At 44.6% G+C, this 20,771-nt stretch overlaps 4 protein-coding genes across 5 annotated transcripts; 2 read left to right on the top strand and 2 right to left on the bottom strand.

Moving 5' to 3' along the window:
* Positions 1 to 117: 117 nt before the first annotated feature.
* Positions 118 to 14,132, bottom strand: LOC117139496 (hemocytin). 2 transcript variants are annotated; one of them, XM_033301823.1, is made up of 26 exons: positions 13,825 to 14,132; positions 13,203 to 13,298; positions 12,958 to 13,122; positions 12,505 to 12,897; positions 12,317 to 12,444; positions 12,165 to 12,260; positions 11,850 to 12,047; positions 11,582 to 11,745; positions 11,367 to 11,524; positions 11,151 to 11,305; positions 10,489 to 11,091; positions 9,228 to 10,346; positions 8,252 to 9,145; positions 7,651 to 8,199; positions 6,251 to 7,573; positions 6,109 to 6,187; positions 5,798 to 6,047; positions 4,997 to 5,744; positions 4,451 to 4,936; positions 3,885 to 4,391; positions 3,337 to 3,820; positions 1,489 to 3,266; positions 1,218 to 1,430; positions 701 to 1,156; positions 388 to 644; positions 118 to 330 (listed from the first exon to the last, which is right to left on the bottom strand). In XM_033301823.1, exons 1-26 carry the CDS (start codon positions 13,929 to 13,931, stop codon positions 205 to 207), a joined length of 11,532 nt encoding a protein of 3,843 aa, XP_033157714.1. In that variant the 5' UTR covers positions 13,932 to 14,132; the 3' UTR covers positions 118 to 204. The 2 variants fall into 2 exon arrangements, with proteins under 2 accessions (XP_033157714.1, XP_033157715.1); XM_033301824.1 differs by having other exon boundaries at positions 12,505 to 12,894.
* Positions 14,133 to 15,084: 952 nt separating this feature from the next.
* LOC117141522 (tetraspanin-15) lies at positions 15,085 to 16,634 on the bottom strand. The gene is made up of 2 exons (XM_033305013.1): positions 16,357 to 16,634; positions 15,085 to 16,260 (listed from the first exon to the last, which is right to left on the bottom strand). Exons 1-2 carry the CDS (start codon positions 16,411 to 16,413, stop codon positions 15,229 to 15,231), a joined length of 1,089 nt encoding a protein of 362 aa, XP_033160904.1. The 5' UTR covers positions 16,414 to 16,634; the 3' UTR covers positions 15,085 to 15,228.
* A 560-nt stretch (positions 16,635 to 17,194) lies between these two features.
* Positions 17,195 to 17,661, top strand: LOC117140813. The gene has a single exon (XM_033303917.1). The coding sequence runs from the start codon at positions 17,320 to 17,322 to the stop codon at positions 17,548 to 17,550; it is 231 nt and encodes a 76-aa protein (XP_033159808.1). The 5' UTR covers positions 17,195 to 17,319; the 3' UTR covers positions 17,551 to 17,661.
* A 330-nt stretch (positions 17,662 to 17,991) lies between these two features.
* On the top strand, positions 17,992 to 19,046 carry LOC117140508 (farnesol dehydrogenase). The gene is made up of 3 exons (XM_033303481.1): positions 17,992 to 18,583; positions 18,680 to 18,820; positions 18,893 to 19,046. Exons 1-3 carry the CDS (start codon positions 18,008 to 18,010, stop codon positions 18,932 to 18,934), a joined length of 759 nt encoding a protein of 252 aa, XP_033159372.1. The 5' UTR covers positions 17,992 to 18,007; the 3' UTR covers positions 18,935 to 19,046.
* The last annotated feature ends 1,725 nt before the right edge of the window (positions 19,047 to 20,771 follow it).

The raw sequence follows: 20,771 nt of genomic DNA, 5'->3' as shown, positions 1-20,771 counted from the left end.
TTTGCGTGTATATGTAAAAACCCGATCAGTATGCAAAAGTTTGTTGCCGCTAACGTTGAGTTACAATTAGAGTTTTGTTGTATGAATAAAAACATCTTATTTCAAATCAAATCAAAACGAATTACATTTTTTTTTAAATTTTATTTTTTATGCTCGACATTCTTAAAACTACCAAAATGACTTTCTCAGGCAACCAATAATTTATTAATGCCTATGGCTGCCGAGTAACTGAAGTAGTGGAGACGGCGCATCCGGCTGCATTCGCACATCGATTGCAGAGTCTGAGAACTCTGAGCACGGCGAGCATCCGCAGTTGGAGGGCACCTCGTGCTGGAATAAGTATATCATTAGATACTTAATGGGAATTAAATAGAAAATGTGACAAACCTTCTGTGTAAATGTGTGGCCATCTTCGCAAATCATTTTCACAGAAATCGGATGATAGGATTTTATGCTGCAGCAAGTACAGAACTTCTCGTGCATGTCCGTGAGTGTATTGTACTTGGAACCAGAGGAGCAGGCACCCTCGCAGTCGGTGAAGCCCTGAATGGGATCGGCATTCACACATATTCCATGTCCTTGCACAGGGAACTTGATAATCTCCTTTGTACGCGACTCGGCCAAGGAAACAGGCAAACATGATGCTGCAAAGAACAAGGAATTAAGACGGACCGGGCTTAGGAAATAGGACTTTACTCACATTTGTCCTCCACCAGTGGCTCCGACTTGCATCGCTTGCAGCAGCCATCTTGGTACAACAGATGGGACAGGCAACTGCCCACATCCGGACATACTTCTTTCGAGGTGGTAACCAAAAACTGACCATCCTTCTTCAGGCAACTGTAGGTTGTGCAATTGTCCGCCGACCTCCAAATTGCGTTAACTTCGTACAGTTTTTGCTCAAAGATGCACGAAGTCTGGACGCACTTGCCACAGCATTTGGTTTTGTCCAAGTTCTGGTAGCTGAATCCTGGGGCACAGTCAGTGAGACACTGTTCCAAAGTGCTGACCACCTGGGCATTGCCATCCGGACCATAGGAACATGTCTCCTGCTTGCAAACCTCCTTGGCATGGGTCCACTTGTCACCCACTGGCTTGGTGAACTTTGTGGCTTCGTCGAGCTCATACTGAACAATGCACAGATCCTTGGGAGGTACTGAAAGTGAAGTAAGTATTTTGTAAAAGCGAATTTCCAATACCGACGATATTTTTCTTACCACAGGAGTGCTTGGAGCAACACATTCCTGGCTCCTTAATGGTCTTTACTTCGTAGAATCGTTCTTGACAGTTAACAGGCGCCTTCGGGCAAGTCTCCGGCTTACACTCAATCTTCTGAGTGGGGCAGCAGCCTTCTTCTACCTTTACAATGATCTCGCCTGGCAGCAGCTCACGCAGCTCAATAATTTCGCACTGGTCCTTCGGTATGCACTCTAAGGAATATTAAGGTTAAATAAACACTTTATAAATAGGGGATCTTTAAGACCTTACCGCATATGTACTGCGAACATCCATTGACATCCTTCTTCTCCTTCTTAAATTGTCCAGGACCGCAAATGGGCACCAGAGGGGCAAGGCACAGTTTGGATGGGTTCTTCGTCTCCGGGACACATCGATACCTGGGACAGCACTCATCCACGCTGACTATGGTCTCAGGTCTATAGCCTTCGGCGCAGATATTCTCCTCCACCTGGCACTTCTTTTCCACACACGAGGTCTTTCCTTTAGAATCACACTGACACTCGGTGCACTTATCCTTCCTCCATTTCTCGTCAGGCAAGTGGAGTCCATCATCGCACTTTGTGCACGCTATTTCGGGCACACACTTTCCACCATCCATTACCTTTCCAGGGGGACAGAAGCAGCCCTCAAATCGCTCCGAGCTCAAGCACATTTCATCAGTCTTAACGGTATGCACTACTGCCTCGTTTTTGAGACTCACTGCATCAAATTCGGATAAAGCTTTGATGGTATCGCAATTCTTAGCACAGCCGCATGGCTCGTAAACCATATCGCTGGGGCATTCGTAAGGACACAGTTGAGGTCTTCTCCAATTGGTGCATATGCCGTGCTGGTTACACTCCTTGGCATAAGCGGCCAGAGCCACGCAGATTCCTTGCTGGGTGTTTCCGGGCTTGCAGATGTCCTGCTGACAGGCGGAGACATAGGCAATGGGATCCACAGCCAAAGGACACTTGCCAAATAGCTCAGCATTGTAGAACTGCAAACAGGGATCCTTCTCTGGCGGTAGGGGTATGCAGTGCTCCTTGGGCACATCCTCACTAAGACACTCTTGAACCAATCCCAGCTTGGGCTCATCCGCCTGCCAGCTTTGGATCACATCCACTCCTGCTTTCTTTTTAGCCGGATTGGGCTGAAGATCGTTGGCTGCATTGCCATTACAATCGCCGCAAAGTCCCTCCATCTTGCTTCCATATTTGATACTTGGTACGCCCAAGGAGAATATCAGGTCTTCAAAGGAGGCAGTCAATTCCACATGGGATTCCGGGAGGGAGAGCACCAGCTCCTTGCCTACCACTTGCCGAAGGCTAATCCAACTATCTTTGTATGGTATTTTCTTAACCTCGAATCCATCGACCAGGACCTGCAGGGATTTGGGTTTCTGTGGAACGCGCTGAACATGAATAACATGGTCACCGTTGAGAATGTGCAGGGACTTAGCGCAGCTGCCGCCTTCCACTGGAGTGGGCTGTCCCAGTTTCTTACAGTCATCCATGCTAACATACACCTGGAATGTGTGGACACCAGGGAGGACGACATCGCGTGACAGCAGATAGGTGCAGTTTCCATTAAAGCTAAAACTCTTCCGGTCGTATGTCATGTACTTGGAGGCGCCCAATGAGTTGCACACACAGTCCTTGCACTCGGATATGGGCACGCAGTTGGGACCCTTACGGACAGTTCCCTCGGGACAATAACATCCCGGGAAGCAGGCATCCGGAAGCACTGGGCAGTCGTCTCCGTGAACATTATCGCAGGATGGCTCACAACGTCTCTTGTAACAGTCGGTGTGAACCAAGGGCGAGGGACAATTGATCTCGCACTGGGCCACGGCTCTCCATGTAGTCAATTGAACAAGTGGGTTTACACTAAGACACTTTTTGACGAAGCTCTCCAAGATGTTACACTTGCAGGCGGCAGGATCTCCATTGTTGGCCATCATGCAATTGCAGGCAGCTTCGAGACAGTAATTGTTAAGGAATTGCTTGTAGTTAACTGCCTTGTGGCAACGAGCAAAGGTTGGATGGCTGTAAAAAAGGATAATATATCAATTCTTTTGTATTTTGTATTGCAGGGAATTATTCTCTGAATACTTACTGAATGATGTTACACAGCTGCAAGGCCTTTGCCTGCATCTCCCTGGGACACTTAAGATCTCCGCATTGGTCTTTGGGTATCCGCTTATCATACCAACTGTCGCCGAACTTTTCGGTATTTGGAATAATCTGACCATCTGGTGATCTCTTGTCATCCTTTGGGTTTCCATTGTAGTAGCCACACAAACCATCGACGGTGCGAATAAACTTGGATGATATGCCCACTTTGACGATTCCAATGTCATCGAGCTGTACCCAGAAGCCATATTTGGTGGACACGGCCAGGAGAGTCTTGCCCGGCTGGGAAACAACGAATGAAGCCTTGCAAATGGGCGAATTTATCAATTGCTGCACTGTAAACTCGTAGCCATTAAACTTGAGTTTCAGATGAGGCAAAAGGATCAACTCATTGCCAGCCTCGGTGTCTTGAATGGTGATCACCTTGTGACAGACTTTGCGTGTCTCATCGCTACACTGCTGATGGACTAAGGATCAAGAAGAAATAATGACAATAAGTACAGTGCCTTAACGTAAAATTATATATCTTACCCGATATTGACCAACTACTCTTATGAATATCTCTGGCCAGGATGTGGCTGCAAGGTCCGTATTTGAAAACAGTTCCATCAAAGGTGGTAAAGCTCTTGCCACTGATTTCACACACGTCATCTTTGTTGGGTCGAAGAACGCAGGTGTATCTCAGGCAGTCTCCCACTTTGGACGCACTCATATCCAATTCCACGTCGTATTTCTCAGGACACTTTGGTTCCGTGCAGGTGACAGTCTCGTTTTTGTCCACTTGCTTGCTGGGAATAGGCACACAAGTGAACTCATCGCATTGCTCTTCCAGTTGGAAGTCCAATTCCCGGTTGGGCATAGCCAGAATTTGTTCCTTGGACGATATGAACTTGGTTTTTGTAATAGTCGTTCCATCGTCCACTATTGACACCTGCTTCGAAAAGGTGAACATCTTTGACATCTTTCTAGACTTCTTCTCCGTAATCCTAATTTTCATTTGAGGCGGACAAACGGGGACGGGGCATGTAATGACTTCAGCTGTAACAAAACAATTTAATATTCCATATAAGGAATCAGTAATTTTTTATTTGACTCACTCTCATTCTTTTCTCGGCTGACGTCAGGCTCAACAGTGAATGAATCACTGCAACTGGCATCCTCATCATCGGCACAATCCTGAACACCATTGCACCACAGAATTTCGGGTATACAATCTCCGCTGGACGGGCACAATCTTTGGTGTTTGGGACAGGGTTCGCACTTGCAGAAACAGTCGCTGGTAATTACTGGACGCAATTTACCGCCCAGACATGGCGGGCACTTTTTGGGTTTGCAATTCTTATGACCGCCGAGCACGCAGACGCAATCCTCGCAAGCTGAGTTCTCAAATTTGCTACCTATCGGATAACTCACATAGTTCTCTATGCAAGGACAGAGATTGTGTTGAACACAGGTATTGCCATCCCAGAAGAGTTGATCCTGGCACTGACATCCAGTAGTCGAACTGGAGGTCGACACACCATCGCAAATATTGCACTTGGTGGGCTTGCTCTCCTCAACGGGCACTTGACGTTGTATTTCAGCTTTGAATAATATATAAGGTTACATTGGGGTAAGGGATTATAAAGAAACTAAAAACTTACGATATGGTAAGAAGCATCCGAGTGGTTCGATTCGCATATTGATGTTCTTCTCCCAGTAAGCCGGCACAATTTTAATGTACTGCGTTAGTATGGGATTCTTAAAATGATGTCTGCGCTCAGTTTCAGCATCGTGGTTTGCCTCGAAGATGCGTGGCTGTCCTTCGGTTGAGAGAACTGTATTCCAAGTGGGTTTCTTCTTCGAGAACATCACCTTGTAGCCAGTGACCCATCCATCTGGACCACCCTTGGTTACAAATCCAGATATATTTCGTGGCTCTAAGAAATCAAACTCAATGAACTCGTTTTGACTATTTGCCAAGGGGCGCCAAGCTAGTGGTGTCGATAGCTTTAGCAACTCCAGAAGCTGTGATTTCTTTCCCAAATTGGGTTGCTGCCACAAACTGCTCGATTGAACTTGATCCTGGTACATTTTACCCTCATCCACGCCCATGAGATCAATGCATTCCAGATCTACCAATCGAGCTGGCCGCTCAGTGATGGGTGGAATTGTTGGAACTGTGGGCACTGGCTTAGGCTCTTCCTTATCTCCACAGATCAGGAGCTCCACACGCATGGCGATAGAGCCATGCCATTTAAGGGGATAAATGCGAAGGGAACTTGCTTCAACGGGGATCTTAAATAGAGTCTGGACTGGAGCCCTTGAATCCAGGGGGCCATTGAACATTTGGGGCTTCTCCGTTTCGTCCACCAGGTAATGGTAGGCGATTCCATCATGACTGTGAAGGATCTGCAGTAACAAATTAATGAAAAATTCAAAAGTAAGGACTAACAAGTTCTTACCTTGAAAAGAGTAACGTAGTTATCGAACTCCGGGCTACCAGCCATAACCACGCCATAGAATGGCTCTGGCTTTGCAAAGTTTAGTTCCAGATACTGCATCTGATCGTTAATGCTAGGTGACCAGCTGCCCCTCGGTTGTTCCTTGGTCAGACGAGCCATTTTCGGGCCATGTTCGGGCGCCAACTGAGAACTGGCATTGAAAATGCTATCGGGCAGTGAATGTGCATGGTTTTCAATCTTGGGAATGAGGCTAAACAAAAAAAGTTCGACATCAATCGACTTTTAGTTATGATGGGATAAAGATTTCCTACCGCTCTGGAGAACATTGTAGAGGTGGTGTTAGGGTAACAGGGTAAATTGGAACCAGAGGTATCGGATCATCTTCGTCATCTAAAATAAAAAAGAGAAAATATATTATGTATGTCAGATTAATGAGTTCAACAAGCCACGTACCTCCTTTCTCGGGAACTGGTTCTGGTTTATTGGACACACAGGTGAAGGCATTGTCGATGCACTGACACACCTCAAACTCTCCAAGCACGGGTTTGTGCGGCTGAACGTAGTGTTCCGCCTTGTCCATGCAAGGACATTCATCAGCATGAACGCAAGTGTCCTCATCTCGCCAAAACTTTCCAAGCTTGGGGCAATCTGGTCGCAGCTCGTCCACGCAACCAGGCTTACAGTGTTCGCCGACCTGACAGAGACCTCTCTTCTTCAGGATGCTGCCATAGTAATGACACGTGTGTTCACACTGATTGGCACACTCTGACTTTATTTTGCCGGGTGGACATTGCTTGATGGGCTCAAATTCCGGTTCTGGTTCGGGTTTCAAGCCACAGTTTGGCTTGATCTCCGTTACGGTTGCAATATGATCACAAATCAACATGGTCGGATTAAACATCATGTACTCCCCGCAGGTTTTTTCCACGTAGATCCAACCGCCCTCAACTCCCTTGGGCTGGCAATGCAAGAACTTGTGGCAATCTCCTGGGAATTCCTTGTACTCCACAACGGCAGCATCGCAGGCCAGACCAAGTTGTGGCTTTTCAGTGGGCTTGGGCACTTCGGGCTCTAGTTCCTCATCGCACTGGCAAAAGGCGCGCAGTTCATAATCGTGACATTTTCCAATACACCGAAGACCCTCTTCCAGACTGCAAACCACATTCTCGTCCATTTGCTCCGGTGCCTCGTGGGTATCCTTAACCCGGCACTCCACCTTGGTCATATATTGCTTGAGGCATGTGCCGTAGACATTTTCCATTCTATCGTAGCGTGGCACCTTCTCCTCATCATTTAGCCGCACACTCTTGTCCGATGTATCCCGATCCTTGTCGCACCATCGAGTCCACCCCTTGACGCACTTGGTCTGATTTTGAGTAGCCAGAGGCGTTGGTAGAGTCGTGCCCTCAACGAGTGGAGCCGGATGTCCTGTCGTTACAGGAACATCACACTTTACACCGCTGCAAATCTCCTTGCGCTTGGAGCACCGACAGGTGGCACATGAATCCGTAAAGGTAATGTCACCTTCGTAGAATGTCATTCCATCTCTCACCATACACACTGGCTTGCACTCGGCTTTGGGCACACAATCGCGGTAGGTGTCGTTTAGGTAAATGAATCCATCCTCACACGGCTTGATGTGACATCCCTCGAGGCAGTTCTCCCGGTTGCACATGCGCTCCGCGATTCCCTGATCGAGGAAGTTATCACAGGTCTCCACCGCACAGGCAGGAGTGCAGGCTTTATAGTCCGAACAGTGGGGATCACATTGCATGGCTATATATAAAGAGTAAAAATATGGTTAAGATAAGACAATAAATGTAAAAGTGGTAAGGTAAGTAATATATACTCACGGCAGAAATGCTGTGATCTCCAGCGAATATTGATGCCTTTCTGGGCACACGCATCCGCATAGGCAGCCATAGCAGTGCAGAGACACTCGCAATCGCCGCCCTGATCACAGGCACATGTATCGAAAATGCATCGTTTCCAGAAGCGTTCCAGAGGAACTTCAGCATGGCACTCCTTGAACAGATCCGACTTCAGAGCTCCACACTTGAGTTGGGCCCAGGTCTCGCGCTCTGGGTGCTTTTTGCAGGCATCGATGGGCGCCACTGGAGCTGAGCAGTGAGGCTGCAATTTCCAGGCATGGCCAAAGAGCATGGGACTCGTCTCCAATCCCATTGAGGGTGTCTGCATATCATCCAGACTATTGCCATTATAGTTACCACACAATCCGCTGACTTTCTGGCGCCACTCGTTGCCCAGCTTCACGTAAACCCGAGTGCCTTCGTCCCACTTCACTTGCAACTTCAGCGGGATCACTTCCACCACCACAAAAACACCAGCTTTGTAGATGTGGAAAGCATTGTGACCTTTTGAGTTGACACTGTCACGAAGCTCTATAACAAATAGATTATTTATTATGATAAATTAGAAACGAAATTTACCTACTTTTAATAGGCGTCTTGTTGGGATCAGTGCTGTACGCAGAGTCTGCACTCAGAAGCAGCGATTCTTCAGCGTGGCCAGTGAGAGCAATTTCCAGGGACTTTGAACAAGTCACACCCATAGTGCCACACAAAACATTCTGGATGGTTATGCTGAAGCCATCGCCATTGTCGAAAACTCCCTTTGCAAGGACATAGTCACAAGCTCCCTGGAAGTCGAAGTCGTGGCCATCGAAGGTGGTGAAGTGGGAATCACCCCAAACGCTGCACGTAGACTCGCAGCCATTCTTCGAGCATTTCCAGTTGCCAGCCCTGCACTCACAAAGATTGCAGTCCTCCTTGATCTTCTCGCCGTCATCGTAGCTCTTTCCGGCATGGTGGCAGGAGCAGTTGCCGGGCAGAACGCAGGCCAAGCGGGAAGTATCATAAACGTATCCCTCCATGCAAACGCATCCGGGAAGACAATCCAAAGAGTCGGCCACATACTTGTCCATGTTCTTGCACGTTTTCGGTTCCTTGGGCGCACATTTGGTAAACTCGGCGTAGGGTTGCTTGGCACATTTTGAGCGCAGCTCTGATGATGGCGGATACTTATCTTTGTCCCCTGGCTCGGCATCCTGGCAGTCCCACACGCCGTCTGTACAGGTGCACAAATCTAGGAATTTCTCTCCCGGTCGCACCTCTTTGTAGCCCGGTCGGAAGGACATGCCGTCAAAATTGCAATGGCACATCTTCTTCGGCACGCACTCGCCGTCTTCGTTTACATATTCTCCATGGGGGCAACGACATCCCTCGACGCACTCCCGCTTGCAAGATGCTTTGCTGGGGAGATCGTCACAGGATAAGGCACAACCATCACCGCACTCATCAAACACTTGACCCAAGGGACATTTTACAGCTGGTAAAAGAATAAATATGAAACATTTTTCTTATAAGAAATATTCTTTTGAAGAAGGACCGTGAAACGTCACAAAACTCACCGCATTCCTTGACAGACATTCGCCAGCCTGTCTTAACACCCTGTCGCATGCATTCTGTGCCATAGGCGGAAAGGATGGGACAGAAGCACTTCGACATTTCATCCTTGCAGGCGCATGTATCGTAGAGGCAATCCTCATAGAACTGTTCTGGCTCCACCAGAAAGTGACAGTCCTGGAAGATGTCCTGAAGAATCCAATCACAGAACTTCTCTGCCTGGGCTTTCTTCTCCGGGTTCAACGTGCAGGGATGAGGTCCTTGGTGGGTTTCAGCCTTAAATTGACAAGTGTCCTTTGTGCGCCACTTGTCGGCAAAGGGTTCCACGGCCGTTTCCACATCGCCCTCAGGCGTTAGAAAGTCATCCTGTGTGTTGGAGTTAAAGGTTCCGCAGAGGCCCTGAGTTTGGCCACGCAAACTGGGCGGTGCATCGATATACACCCGTGAAACTCCGTCCCACCAGACGCGTATGCCATCTGCGAACTCCACGGTTAGGAAGGTGGAACTTGCCCGGCGGATGAGAACCTCGCCCAGTCCCAGCATCTTGGGTAACTTGGCGATGGGCTTGTCATTAACTATCGTGGTCAGTCCTTGATCGAGCTTAATAACTGATGGGGTGCCATCGCGCAGGATAAATCGAATGGTCACCGCCTTTGTGCATGACGGATCATCGGGAGCGACAAAATTCATTGACTCCGAAACGGCTCCCGAGCAAGCCACATTCTCCGCCTCTACCGAAGTATTTTGGGTCTTCAGAAGATGATAGGAGCATTTGCCCATAAAATCGTATCGTTTGCCATCGAACGTCTGATAATGCGGATCTCCAACGGCTCCACAGCGGGCGCCACATTTATCCTCCGTGCAGCGCCACTGACCGTTCTTACAAGTGCAGGTGTTGCAATTCTTTTTTACAGTCGACTCCGGCTTGAATTCCTTGCCGCGAAGGGAACATGGGCAAAGTTCTCGAGTGATGCAGGCCTCCTTGTACTGCACAGTTCCTTCCGGACAAAAGCACCCTTCGTTGCAAGCGCCTTTTGAGGCTGGTAGCGCCAGGTCTGAATCGCAAGTCGGCTCCACATTTGGACCACAGGCCTGATAAACGCGCCCAAAGCCGCAACTGATGGCTGTAAACGGAAAAGAGAATATCAGAATGTTGGTTATTATGTTATTAAAATCAAAGCAAATGTTCTGTTTTACAATCCCGCTAGTTACTTTCTTAAGCTAGATAACTTTCTTTTGATTAATTTTTTGATTTTGCTGACTTACGACAAATTTCCAGATTGCGCCAACCGTGCTCCAGTTTAATGCCCTTGAAGGCGCACTCCTTGGCCAGCATGGCAATGGCATCGCAATTGCAGCTTTCCGGATGCTCTCGATTGGCACAATTGCAGTAGTCCGCCATGCAGGTGCGGATCAGGGCGTCGTAATTGAAGGGTTTAATGCAGTCACCGAGCTTTTCGTTGGCCAACAGACGCTCACAGACTGATACAGCCTTTTGTAGTTTGGATTGCTCACAGGAATCCATACCGAACTCCATCTCTGCACTGTTCTCCACCTGACACAATTCGCTGCGATCCTCGACGCGCCAGGCATCTGCGAAGGCCTTGACAGTGGCCAGCTTTTTGCCCGTTCTGGAGGTCAAGTCCGTGTTAGAATCACCATCCAGGGTTCCACAGAGACCTCCAACTTTTCCCCACATTTGGGGTCCCGCCTGCACGGATACATACTGCCGATGATCCCAATCCAGCTTGAGCCCTACCGACTCAAGATCGATCTGCACATGCTGGGCCACTGGCATGACCTTCATGCCCATAACCTGGACAGGCATAGGAAGTTTCTTAATCGGTGTGGTCAGCTGCATGGTGCCATCTAAAAGGAGTTTTGTTATAAATAATTTCATACGTTTTACTTGGCATTAAAGCTCTTACTCAGGTTTTCAAAAGTGTATAGAACCGATTGCCATAGAATTTTCAGGGTGTGTGCGCAGCCATACCCAGAGCCATATGGACAAGCCTTCAGGATAATGTCGAATGTACCAGAGACCTTGTCTGTAATTAGCGTGTGTGAACAGGATAGAGGAGCCCTGTTGGGAACAATGGATTAACTAAACCGATTTACTTATATTTTTATAGCACTCCACTTACTTGAAAACCAGACCATCAAAGGTTTTCATGTTAATACCACCCCAAGTGGTACAAAGTGCTGGTCGTGGGGTTTTGTCGATGACGATATCCAAATTGTTGCTCTGGTACAAGGAATAGCTGCTCATGGTGACGACAGTTTCCTCCGATGACCACCATTCCTAAATTAATTTTCTTTTTAATTTTTTTTCAGATGAAAATGATGCAAATTTACGTACACTTCGTCTTTCCAGATCCCGATATTTTGCCAGCAGAGCAAGTAGTTTTTGACGTTCTGTTTGGAGCTCATAAGCCATTTCACCACTCATTCCGCGATGATAAACGCCATTCTGATGCGTTACACCTTGCATGGATGATGTGGAACGAACGGTGTATCCAGGCGCTGTAGTATTTTGATTTAAGAAGAAAAAAATCTATCTTTATTTTATAATCTTAATATGCGACTTGTAAGCCTCTATTATCTAAAGTTATGTTGAAGATACTTACGGAAAATACACTTTGGAAGCGGAGCAGGCAGATATTGTCCTTGCAGATAGCTACACTTGTACTCTATGTCAATTCGTCCTTGGATTTTTAATCCTGGCACTTGAGGGCAGCTAAATGTGCAACGAGCGTCGTCCATTTCGTAGGCACACTTGTAGTTTCCATTAAAATTTGTATTAGTCACATTGCATCTGTCAATGTCTGTAAAAAGTAATAAGAAATTAAAGTGTCTTTTCTACAATCAAGAGAGGGAAATTATAAATACGATAACGAAAATGTTATAATGTTAATATTTTGAAGTACAATCTGTTTACTTACTATATTGACAATGGTTTCCGCGGAACATCTTAGAGCACTGACAGACATTAAAACTAATGCATTGTCCTCCGTTTTGGCAGGCTGGCGCACAAGTAGCTGAAAGAACAAGTTTAAATCAAAAAACTCCCAACTTCTTAGAGGTTTCTGCTCACGAGCACAATCTGGAGTTTTGGATAGCCCAGTTTTGGTGTGCACCCACTGGCCATTACGGCACTCAATGTTCGTAATTCCACTGCCGTCTGGGAACTGGAATCCTCTCATGCATTCCGCGTGGCACATACTTGGAAAATAATTGAATTGTAGCATTCCTATATAAAGCCAGACCTATATAAGAGCTCACTTGTTCTTGCAGGAAACCTTGGAGTTCTTCGGTGCCTTCGGAAAGGATGCACATATCGACTTCTTTTGCTGGCACAGCGGACCGTAGTAGTTCTCCGGACACTGGCACACTCCGGCGGAGATACAGATGCCATTGTTTTGGCATTGAGGTGTACATTGCGCCTGGCAGGGTGGCACCTCCCCAAACACGGAGTTACCTATGATCCATCCATCATTGCTGCAGAACATCTCCAGGACTGAAACGTCCTGTGCGAAGCTGTAGCCAGTTGGGCAGAAGACTTTGCAACGACCATTGTGGCATTCAGACTGAACATTAGACGGCAGTTGGAGGGCTGAACATTTTCCGAAGGCAGCTAGAAGGGGTCCTCCGCCTCCGTAAAAGTTGCCTTGACTGCTATTAAAGAGTTTATTTTAACACTTCGGATATATTTCCTAGTTTTTTATTCATAATTACCCCTTGCCACTCATGCCTAAAAATCCCAAGGTTTTGGTAAGCAGTCCTCCAGCGGCATGAGACGTCTTTATCCCGCCATAACCTCCACCGCCACCTCCACCAACACCATATCCTCCTCCGTAACCACCACCGCCTCCTCCAGAACCGCCATAAGTGTATCGTGCACTATAAAATAATGTAATCCAGTTATATAATCCCCCGCTGAACTTGGCGAATTATCGCGGTTTCTTCGGACTTATCATTACCTAACTGCTGGGGCTTTGAGGATGTTGAAGCTAATGTGGCGTTCGTTCCGTTCGTTCTCCTTATCGACGACTTCCGGTGCGGCCTGGAGCAGCGGGCTAAATTCGCAAATAATCATTAGGACACAAAGCTTACTTTTACGCAGCTAGCAATTAGAATGTTGAAAGGACCATATTTTCGAGGATTTTAGCGAAAGGACTTATTTTTTTAGGGAATCGTAGTGGTAATTTTGAAGAAAAAAAAAACACTTTTTTTGCATTAAACTGGATGTGAGTTGTGAAATCTTTGTCCTTACAATACATTTGGTTTATATTTAAAACAACGACATTAATAAAAGTAATTTTTCGAATTAAAAATATTTAAAGTATAATAAATATATATATTTAAATCTTCATTCTTAAACTTTGATGGCTATTATATGGTTTATTCAATTGTTATGATTCAAGGATATAAGAATATTATTGAAGAAAAATCTTGTCAGACACGCAGTTCACATCCATGTATGTATATTAATGTTCACAATGAATTTTTCCAAAATAATTATTTTTCAAGACGTATTTATTCCTATAATATCCGCTTTTTGTATTCATTTGCACAAAAACTGTAACTTTCTTCTCCACTCACTTGATAACCTCGTCGTCATCATCGGTAATTATAATGTCCCCATCCTCTGTCAACACAGATGAAATAAAAAACAGACATAACGCCACTAAAATCACTTTGTTAGCCATTTTGTTAGGCTAATCGGAAATTCTTGGTTGAATTGTATATACAGGAAAATCCTGTTGGTAGTTAGCACTGGTAATCCATTTCTGCAAGGACACTGCGAAGCTGTTAGTCCTTTTTAAAATCCGGGCTTAGAATTCACTGTTAAAACTTTTACACTTAGCACTTTTCACTGTATTTATATCCACTGAACTTGACGATTTCGATGCGCGATCGCGACTAATGGTCCCCATGAATGGGGAGCCCCTTTTATAGGCCCGATTCCGAAGCTGGCTTATCAGAAACTCGGAATTGTTAGGCACAAGCCCACTACTTATCCAAAATCCGCAAAAAAAAGCACCATCTTCAGCTTATCGGCATAGCCGTTCTTAAATTAGCAACGCGAATGTACCAAATCTGTGCCAAGTTTAAGCTGATACTAATGCCTCCATGATAGCGGCATTTCCGGAACCTATGACATAACTTTACTGAAGTCCACGATGGGGGTAAGAATTTTTTGACTTGGGGTAGCCCCATCTGCTGATATGTCGCCATTCAAGATTTATCTGGTCTACAAATAGCTGCTGAATGTAAAGCGTCCTACGCAGAAACATATCCATTGGCATTGAACTTGGGTGGCGGAATATAAACACTTTAATCTTGGCCAAGGGTGAATATTTTAAATATTCAACGTATTACATCGTGACCGTTAAAAGTTATCGGTTCAAGCAGTACAAATACTGAATGCAAGCAGTTTACGCTTCATGCGTTCGAGCAGCAGCTTATATCGTAGCTCGCTAGAGGGCGCATTGGTGTCAAAATTAGTAAAGTGAATTGAACCTGCCTGCAGAAATAACTTTTGGGTACCAAATTTAAATATTGAACGTATTTAAAACAATTAAAACGTTTTAAATGGAAAAATATCTTTAAAAATCAGAAAAATATATTTTAAACACTAAAATCTTGAGATTTAGTTCAAAGTAAGCCATCGAATTTAGATTTCTGATTGAAAAAATACTGAAAACATTAGAAAATATATTTAATATATTCCACGCTTAATAGCAGTGTGTAGTTTATGAGCCAACACTGCATAAAATGTGAAATAATCATAATAATAATAATGAAATAATAATATTAATAAATACACTTATAACTATATTACTGAGCAAATACATACTGTTGTGATATACAAAGATTATAGTTAATTCTTTATTGTATACTTTCCTCTCTTGGATTAGCTTTATATTAGCTTAAACCAAACGTGTTCAAAATAGAATCTATCAAATGGAATATTATTTGTGAGCAGGATCTTCAGGGTTTGAATTATACCAAATAATTCCTCATTTGTGATTGTCGGTTGGCTGGGGTTGTTCTTAAATTATGTTGTTTGTACAGGTCTCTCGGTTTAATATACAACTCCTTGAAATCCTCACTGCTGACATGCCTGCTAGCGGGTCCCAGATATATTCCGTCTCCACTGTGATTGGAATTTTCCCTCAGTTCAAAATCAGGTTCGTATATGTTCTCGATTAGTGTTTGTCGCGATTTTACTTTTTGCGTCCGCATTTCCTGAACAGGTTTCTTGAGCCTAGCCCGTTGCGAAGCAAGTCCGGTGCAGCTCATGATAATGGCGAGTAGAACACAAAACTCAATCATGGCCAATATTAGACTGGCGGCAAGAAAGACGCTGTACTGTTCTCGGTACCAGTTGTCCAGATGGGGCAGACAGGACTCGGTGTGACGTTCCCTTTCGTAGGATAATCGTTCCAGAGACTGACACATCGATTCATTGGCTGGCTTGGGGTCCAGATATGCCATGGACTGATCAGCATTCTGAAGGACACAACAACTGAGCGGCACCGGCCAATTCCTTTGTCCATAGCCCTGTAATCTCCACAACGATGTGTCGTAGTCCAAGGAACTTCTCATCCCGCAGCATCCGAACCGGACCTGTGCCAAATCCAAAGCATTGGTAAACTGCTCCTGCCCAGGAACTCCATAGTTGCTTTGCAAGGATCGCACCATCTGAGTCTCATCCAGGCTGATTCCCAGGCAATGTGGCCACAATGTGATAGCCAGGCACAAAACCGATTCGGTCAGGAGGAGCACCACAACGCTCAGGAAGTATATGGTCAGAAAGCAATAGGTGTGAAGGCAACTGGCCCAGAAACCCACAACGGCGGCCAGAGTAGCCACAAATCCCGCAATCGCCACACCCAGTGCTATATAAAAAAGCAGCGGCTGCGGAAGTGAGCTCAGCCGATCGCTGGATGCAGCCAAAAGTCTGGAGAGCAGAATGCGTTTGTTATCGGAGAAGATATATAGACCTGATACTACCAGCAGCAAGCCACATATCTGAAAAATGCAATTAGTCAATAAATATAGCATATAGGAACACTAAACTAGCTAAAGCAGGAAGCTATACAACTTTCACTTTAGTTAGTCACTCACCAAAAACAAAAAGTTACATAGATTGAGCACAAATTTGTAATTAAAACAGCAGGCCATGTTTACATCAATGCGAGTGTGGGTCTCTCAAACTTAATTAGAACCAAACGTTTTATAACAAAATGCAATTATTGCGACATGTACAAAGATCAGTAATGGTGGTGGTGATGTATATCTGGATGTACTGCATGCTCAACAACGTAGATGGGTAGATACTCCAAATCCGAAACTTCAAAACAGCACCCGTGTATTTCAACTCGGTTATATTCAATGCGGTGCCATGGACAGTACAATTTAAACTAAACAGTGCGGAGATGCAACATTCTGTGGCAAGTTCAGAGAAGCGAAAGTAAGAGACCACAGAGAATTCGCTCGTAACTCTCTACAAACCCCATGATGGGTAACTCTCATTGAAACTTTTCAAGCGTCGCGCTTAGCTTAGCAAAACAAAACCGAAAACACTGTCCATCCACCAAAAATTTAAACTGAAGACTGAAAAGAGAAACCCATGCATGGGGCGCAATGCTCGTTGCTCTTATTTGATCACTGCCACCATCTCCGTGTGTGCAACCATTTGGAACCGTTTTCCAACAAAAGCCGACAAGCAACAAACAATTACACGAGTTGAACTTTAATTATTACTAGATACCGGAATTTATGTAAAGTTCTCTATGTGGATCACAATGTATTTTGGTAATGTTATGTTTGCTATACCCGTTACTCATCATAGTTTATTATTACAAGGGTATATAAACTTCGGCTTGCCAAAGCTAGTTAACTTACTGGTAAGGGTATATTGAAACCACCTTTAGTTGTCAGAATTCATCGTACCCAAATCCTAGTAGGCTTACACTTCTACACAGACTAGGCCTTGACAAATTAAAATCTTGTTAAAAATAATTTGTGTATATTCAAAAACATTCGAACTGTTAGCGCCATTTGAAGCGAGTGAATCCGATCCAAATTATGCTTAAGATTCCAAATCGGCGCAAGATGCCTGTGTCAGAGCAACAGCCTCGAATCATCAAGATTGAGCGACCAACGACTGGAAGGATACTAGCTCCTTTGAAGATGCCCAGCGTGCAGCAACAGACTTTCCTGACCAAGAACAACCCAAAAATATCCGAAGATCTGGCCAGTCGCTTGGAGGCTCTTCAGAGACGGGTCCAAGAATGGAAGTCTTCAGGCCAAGTCTGAGATGAAACGTAAACTTGGGGATGACGCAAAGTAATCTTTCAGAAAACCAATAAAATATTGAACCAATCGAAGTAACTAACATTAACCAAATAAACAAGTAGTTAAAGCCAAGTATGAGAATATTACTTCAATGATATACAAGTATACAAATTATGTTTATTTGCTTCTACTTTTGTAAGCCAAGCTTTCTTATCAGTTCTAAAGCCAATCCAAAATATGCACAACACTCATTTTTAATGATAATTAAATAAAATGTAAACTTGACTCCTATAGCCAAATTGGCTAGTTTTCACAGGTTACCAGTCGTTTGAACTGGGGGTGAAGCACCTACTTATATGAGCGAGTGCAATCAATAAGTACTGCGTTGATTTCTATGGCTTCCTTGTGGTTTTGGTCTTAAGCGATTGAACGCCAAATGGCTAGTCATTCGGTGATTAGACGTCAGTGGAACGGTAGCATGGAGCGTTGGTGCAACAAAGTGGCTGTGGTGAGCGGAGCGAGCGCCGGAATCGGAGCAGCTTGCACCCGTGCCCTAATCGGAGCGGGAATGGTAGTGGTGGGTCTGGCCAGGCGGCAGGAGCGAGTGGAGAACCTTCGCAGTGGTCTGAGTCCCGAACAGCAATCTCGGCTTCACGCAATCAAGTGCGACATTACGCAGGAGGATCAGGTTTTGAAGGCCTTCGACTGGACCTGCCGCCAATTGGGCGGAGTGGACGTGTTGGTGAGCAATGCTGGGATCATTGGTACCGGAGAGCTCAGCGAGCGGGATGATCGTGCTGCCATGCGATCCACCATAGAAACAAACATCATGGGCACCGTTTACTGCGTCCGTGAGTCCTTCCATTCGATGAAAAAGCGGGGAACCGAGGGCCACGTGGTCATCGTGAACAGCGTGGCGGGCTACCAGGTACCCAACCTGGGACCCCAGCTTCCCTCGCTCAACATTTATCCGGCCACCAAGTTTGCCCTTCGCGCCATGAACGAGATCTACCGTCAGGAGTTCCAGAGGCACAAAACTGCCGTGAGGGTTTCGGTTAGTATGTTTAGAAGTCCTTCGAGTATCAGTGACTTATTTCAATTGCTTCTGCGTCCTTTGAGTAACGGTGTCTTATTTAAATTTTCTTTGCAGACCGTCAGTCCCGGCATTGTTGATACGGACATCTTGCCGGAGCAGATCCAGGGTATTATCAAACAACACATGCCCATGCTGCGAAGTGATGACGTCGCTGATGCCGTTCTCTGGGCAATTGGCACTCCGCCCAATGTTCAGGTAATTAAATCGTAATATATGGATTTTTATGGATTTAACAGTATTTGCATATAACTTTCTTACCGTTGACAGGTCCATAATATAACTATCAAGCCGCAAGGCGAAAAGTTTTAATAACTGTTATGATAAACTATCAACTGCAGTGGACAATTTCATTAAATATTTAAGTTTTATTTGTACTGCGCCACTAGTTGCCTTAGGCTAAAAATAAAATAGTATAATTGGATCATAATGTTCATTTATTTTAAAGAAATCTCTTTCTTAAATCTTAGGCCTATTAAACTGCAGCACATTGCCCAGTGTCGGCGAATTCGATTCCCAAACACCGGATCATACCCCAATTCAAATACCCCCTTTTTTCCACCGACGCTTTTTTTTTGCTCTCTCTGAAGGACTTTCAGAGTGGATTTAAGAGAGGTTCGCCACGGGTTCTTTTCCATATCGTTCCAAAGCAGCTCCAAGCTGCTCCCCAATGCATCCAGGCGATTCAGTTGTGTGGAGCCAGTCGCTCTGTAAACACCGTCCTTTGTTCACTGTGTCCTCTTCTTTCGCTTTCTCAGATTTTGCATCTTTCGCCATCTGTTGTCGCGTGCATCTGTTGATTGTGTTTTTACACCCCTAAAGGACCTTTTAAGTCTGTGGATGTCAGGAAACTGCACAGTTTCACCTATTAGTTTGATTTTTAAAGAGTTTTTCAAAAATTCGCTAAAGAGTTTTCAAAAAACTGGGACATATTTTAAATATGTGCTATTCCTCCTCTTATCCAAATTATTTTCTAGAACTAAGTTGTACTACTCACATAATATAAAAGTAATTTAAATACTTTTAAAACCCTCTATAAAATAATGTCACTGTATCTCAACCACTCGTTAATACAGTGTAGTTGCTCGCTGAATCGCCACGATATCGTTAAGAAACTCAATTTAAATGCACATATTACATTTAGCCCAAGCTGACCAAACGGCTCAACTGTGGTCCTCGTCACCTCATTCGATTTGGATGGAGGAATCTCCTTTTGTATTCATGAAAGCTGAAAAGTTTTTCGGTTATTTATTTAATGGGTGCTGAATTTCGCGGAGTCCATTGAGGGTGCTCATGGTTCTGCTTTCCATGAAAGTACACCCTCCATATCCATGTGCATATATTTAAATTACCGCGCTTGTATTTATGCGACTTTTGTTTTTAATTAATTTTTTAAGTCCCTTTGCGGTAAATTTTGGCGAACGGAAGTTTTAATCGAGTTGCTTATTCTCTTTATTCATATATAATGTGTTTATATTTTTCTAATGATGAATATCCTTTCATTTGTTCAGATTTATACCCATTAAATATTTGATTCTTATATTTATATATTTTATATTAAAAATCCTCACGACAAATTTGTGCTTATCGCTATGTTCCGAAAATGTGATGCACAAAATCTATCCCAACCGTCAAAGAAATTTAATTTGGTTTCAAAATGCACAAACGATGACCAATAAATTATTTATTTAACAAATGTTCATCAGAGCATAAGCTGCTCAATAAAATAAAACTATGCAGATTTAGCAATAAATAAATGTTTAGCGGCTAATTTGGCAATGTAAACTTAATTTTCGAATACATTCGCCTATTTCCACATAAATTAGCGTAAGCCCCGTCATCGATAAGGCAATTAATGTGCGGAGAGCAGCCAGCCACTATGCAAATGGTCATATGTTAAGCGCCATCCACCGAAATGACATCTATGCGAGATTATAAATCACAAACGCTGCTTTCCCGTGGTCGATGGCAATACAAGTACTATTAAAAGCCATTCCGATGAACCTCGGCTCTCGTAAATCATAAAGGAGTGCCATCTCAGTTTCTACTTCGTCCTTTAGACCTGGGCCTCTATTGTCTTCAAATTTATGTCCTGGAATGGCCCTTTGCGTTCGGCATTGTCCTGATTTCGTTCTTGAATTGCTGCTTT

Source organism: Drosophila mauritiana, chromosome 3L, assembly GCF_004382145.1.
Source record: "Drosophila mauritiana strain mau12 chromosome 3L, ASM438214v1, whole genome shotgun sequence".
Classification (NCBI taxonomy): Eukaryota; Metazoa; Arthropoda; class Insecta; order Diptera; family Drosophilidae; genus Drosophila; species Drosophila mauritiana.
Note: the sequence above shows the minus strand (reverse complement) of the source record. Positions and strands in the feature narration are given on the sequence as shown.

Excerpts from the sequence above, each read along its gene's own strand:
- LOC117139496 (XM_033301823.1), bottom strand. The coding sequence starts at position 13,931 with ATGGCTAACAAAGTGATTTTAGTGGCGTTATGTCTGTTTTTTATTTCA. Across the intron at positions 9,146-9,227 it reads AATGTCTGTCAAGGAATGCG|CTGTAAAATGTCCCTTGGGT; the intron begins GTGAGTTTTGTG and ends TTCTTTTACCAG. Across the intron at positions 6,188-6,250 it reads ACCAGTTCCCGAGAAAGGAG|ATGACGAAGATGATCCGATA; the intron begins GTACGTGGCTTG and ends TTTTTATTTTAG.
- LOC117140508 (XM_033303481.1), top strand. The coding sequence starts at position 18,008 with ATGGAGCGTTGGTGCAACAAAGTGGCTGTGGTGAGCGGAGCGAGCGCC. Across the intron at positions 18,584-18,679 it reads AAACTGCCGTGAGGGTTTCG|ACCGTCAGTCCCGGCATTGT; the intron begins GTTAGTATGTTT and ends TTTTCTTTGCAG. Across the intron at positions 18,821-18,892 it reads GCACTCCGCCCAATGTTCAG|GTCCATAATATAACTATCAA; the intron begins GTAATTAAATCG and ends TACCGTTGACAG.
- LOC117140813 (XM_033303917.1), top strand. The coding sequence starts at position 17,320 with ATGCTTAAGATTCCAAATCGGCGCAAGATGCCTGTGTCAGAGCAACAG.
- LOC117141522 (XM_033305013.1), bottom strand. The coding sequence starts at position 16,413 with ATGGCCTGCTGTTTTAATTACAAATTTGTGCTCAATCTATGTAACTTT. Across the intron at positions 16,261-16,356 it reads TATGTAACTTTTTGTTTTTG|ATATGTGGCTTGCTGCTGGT; the intron begins GTGAGTGACTAA and ends TGCATTTTTCAG.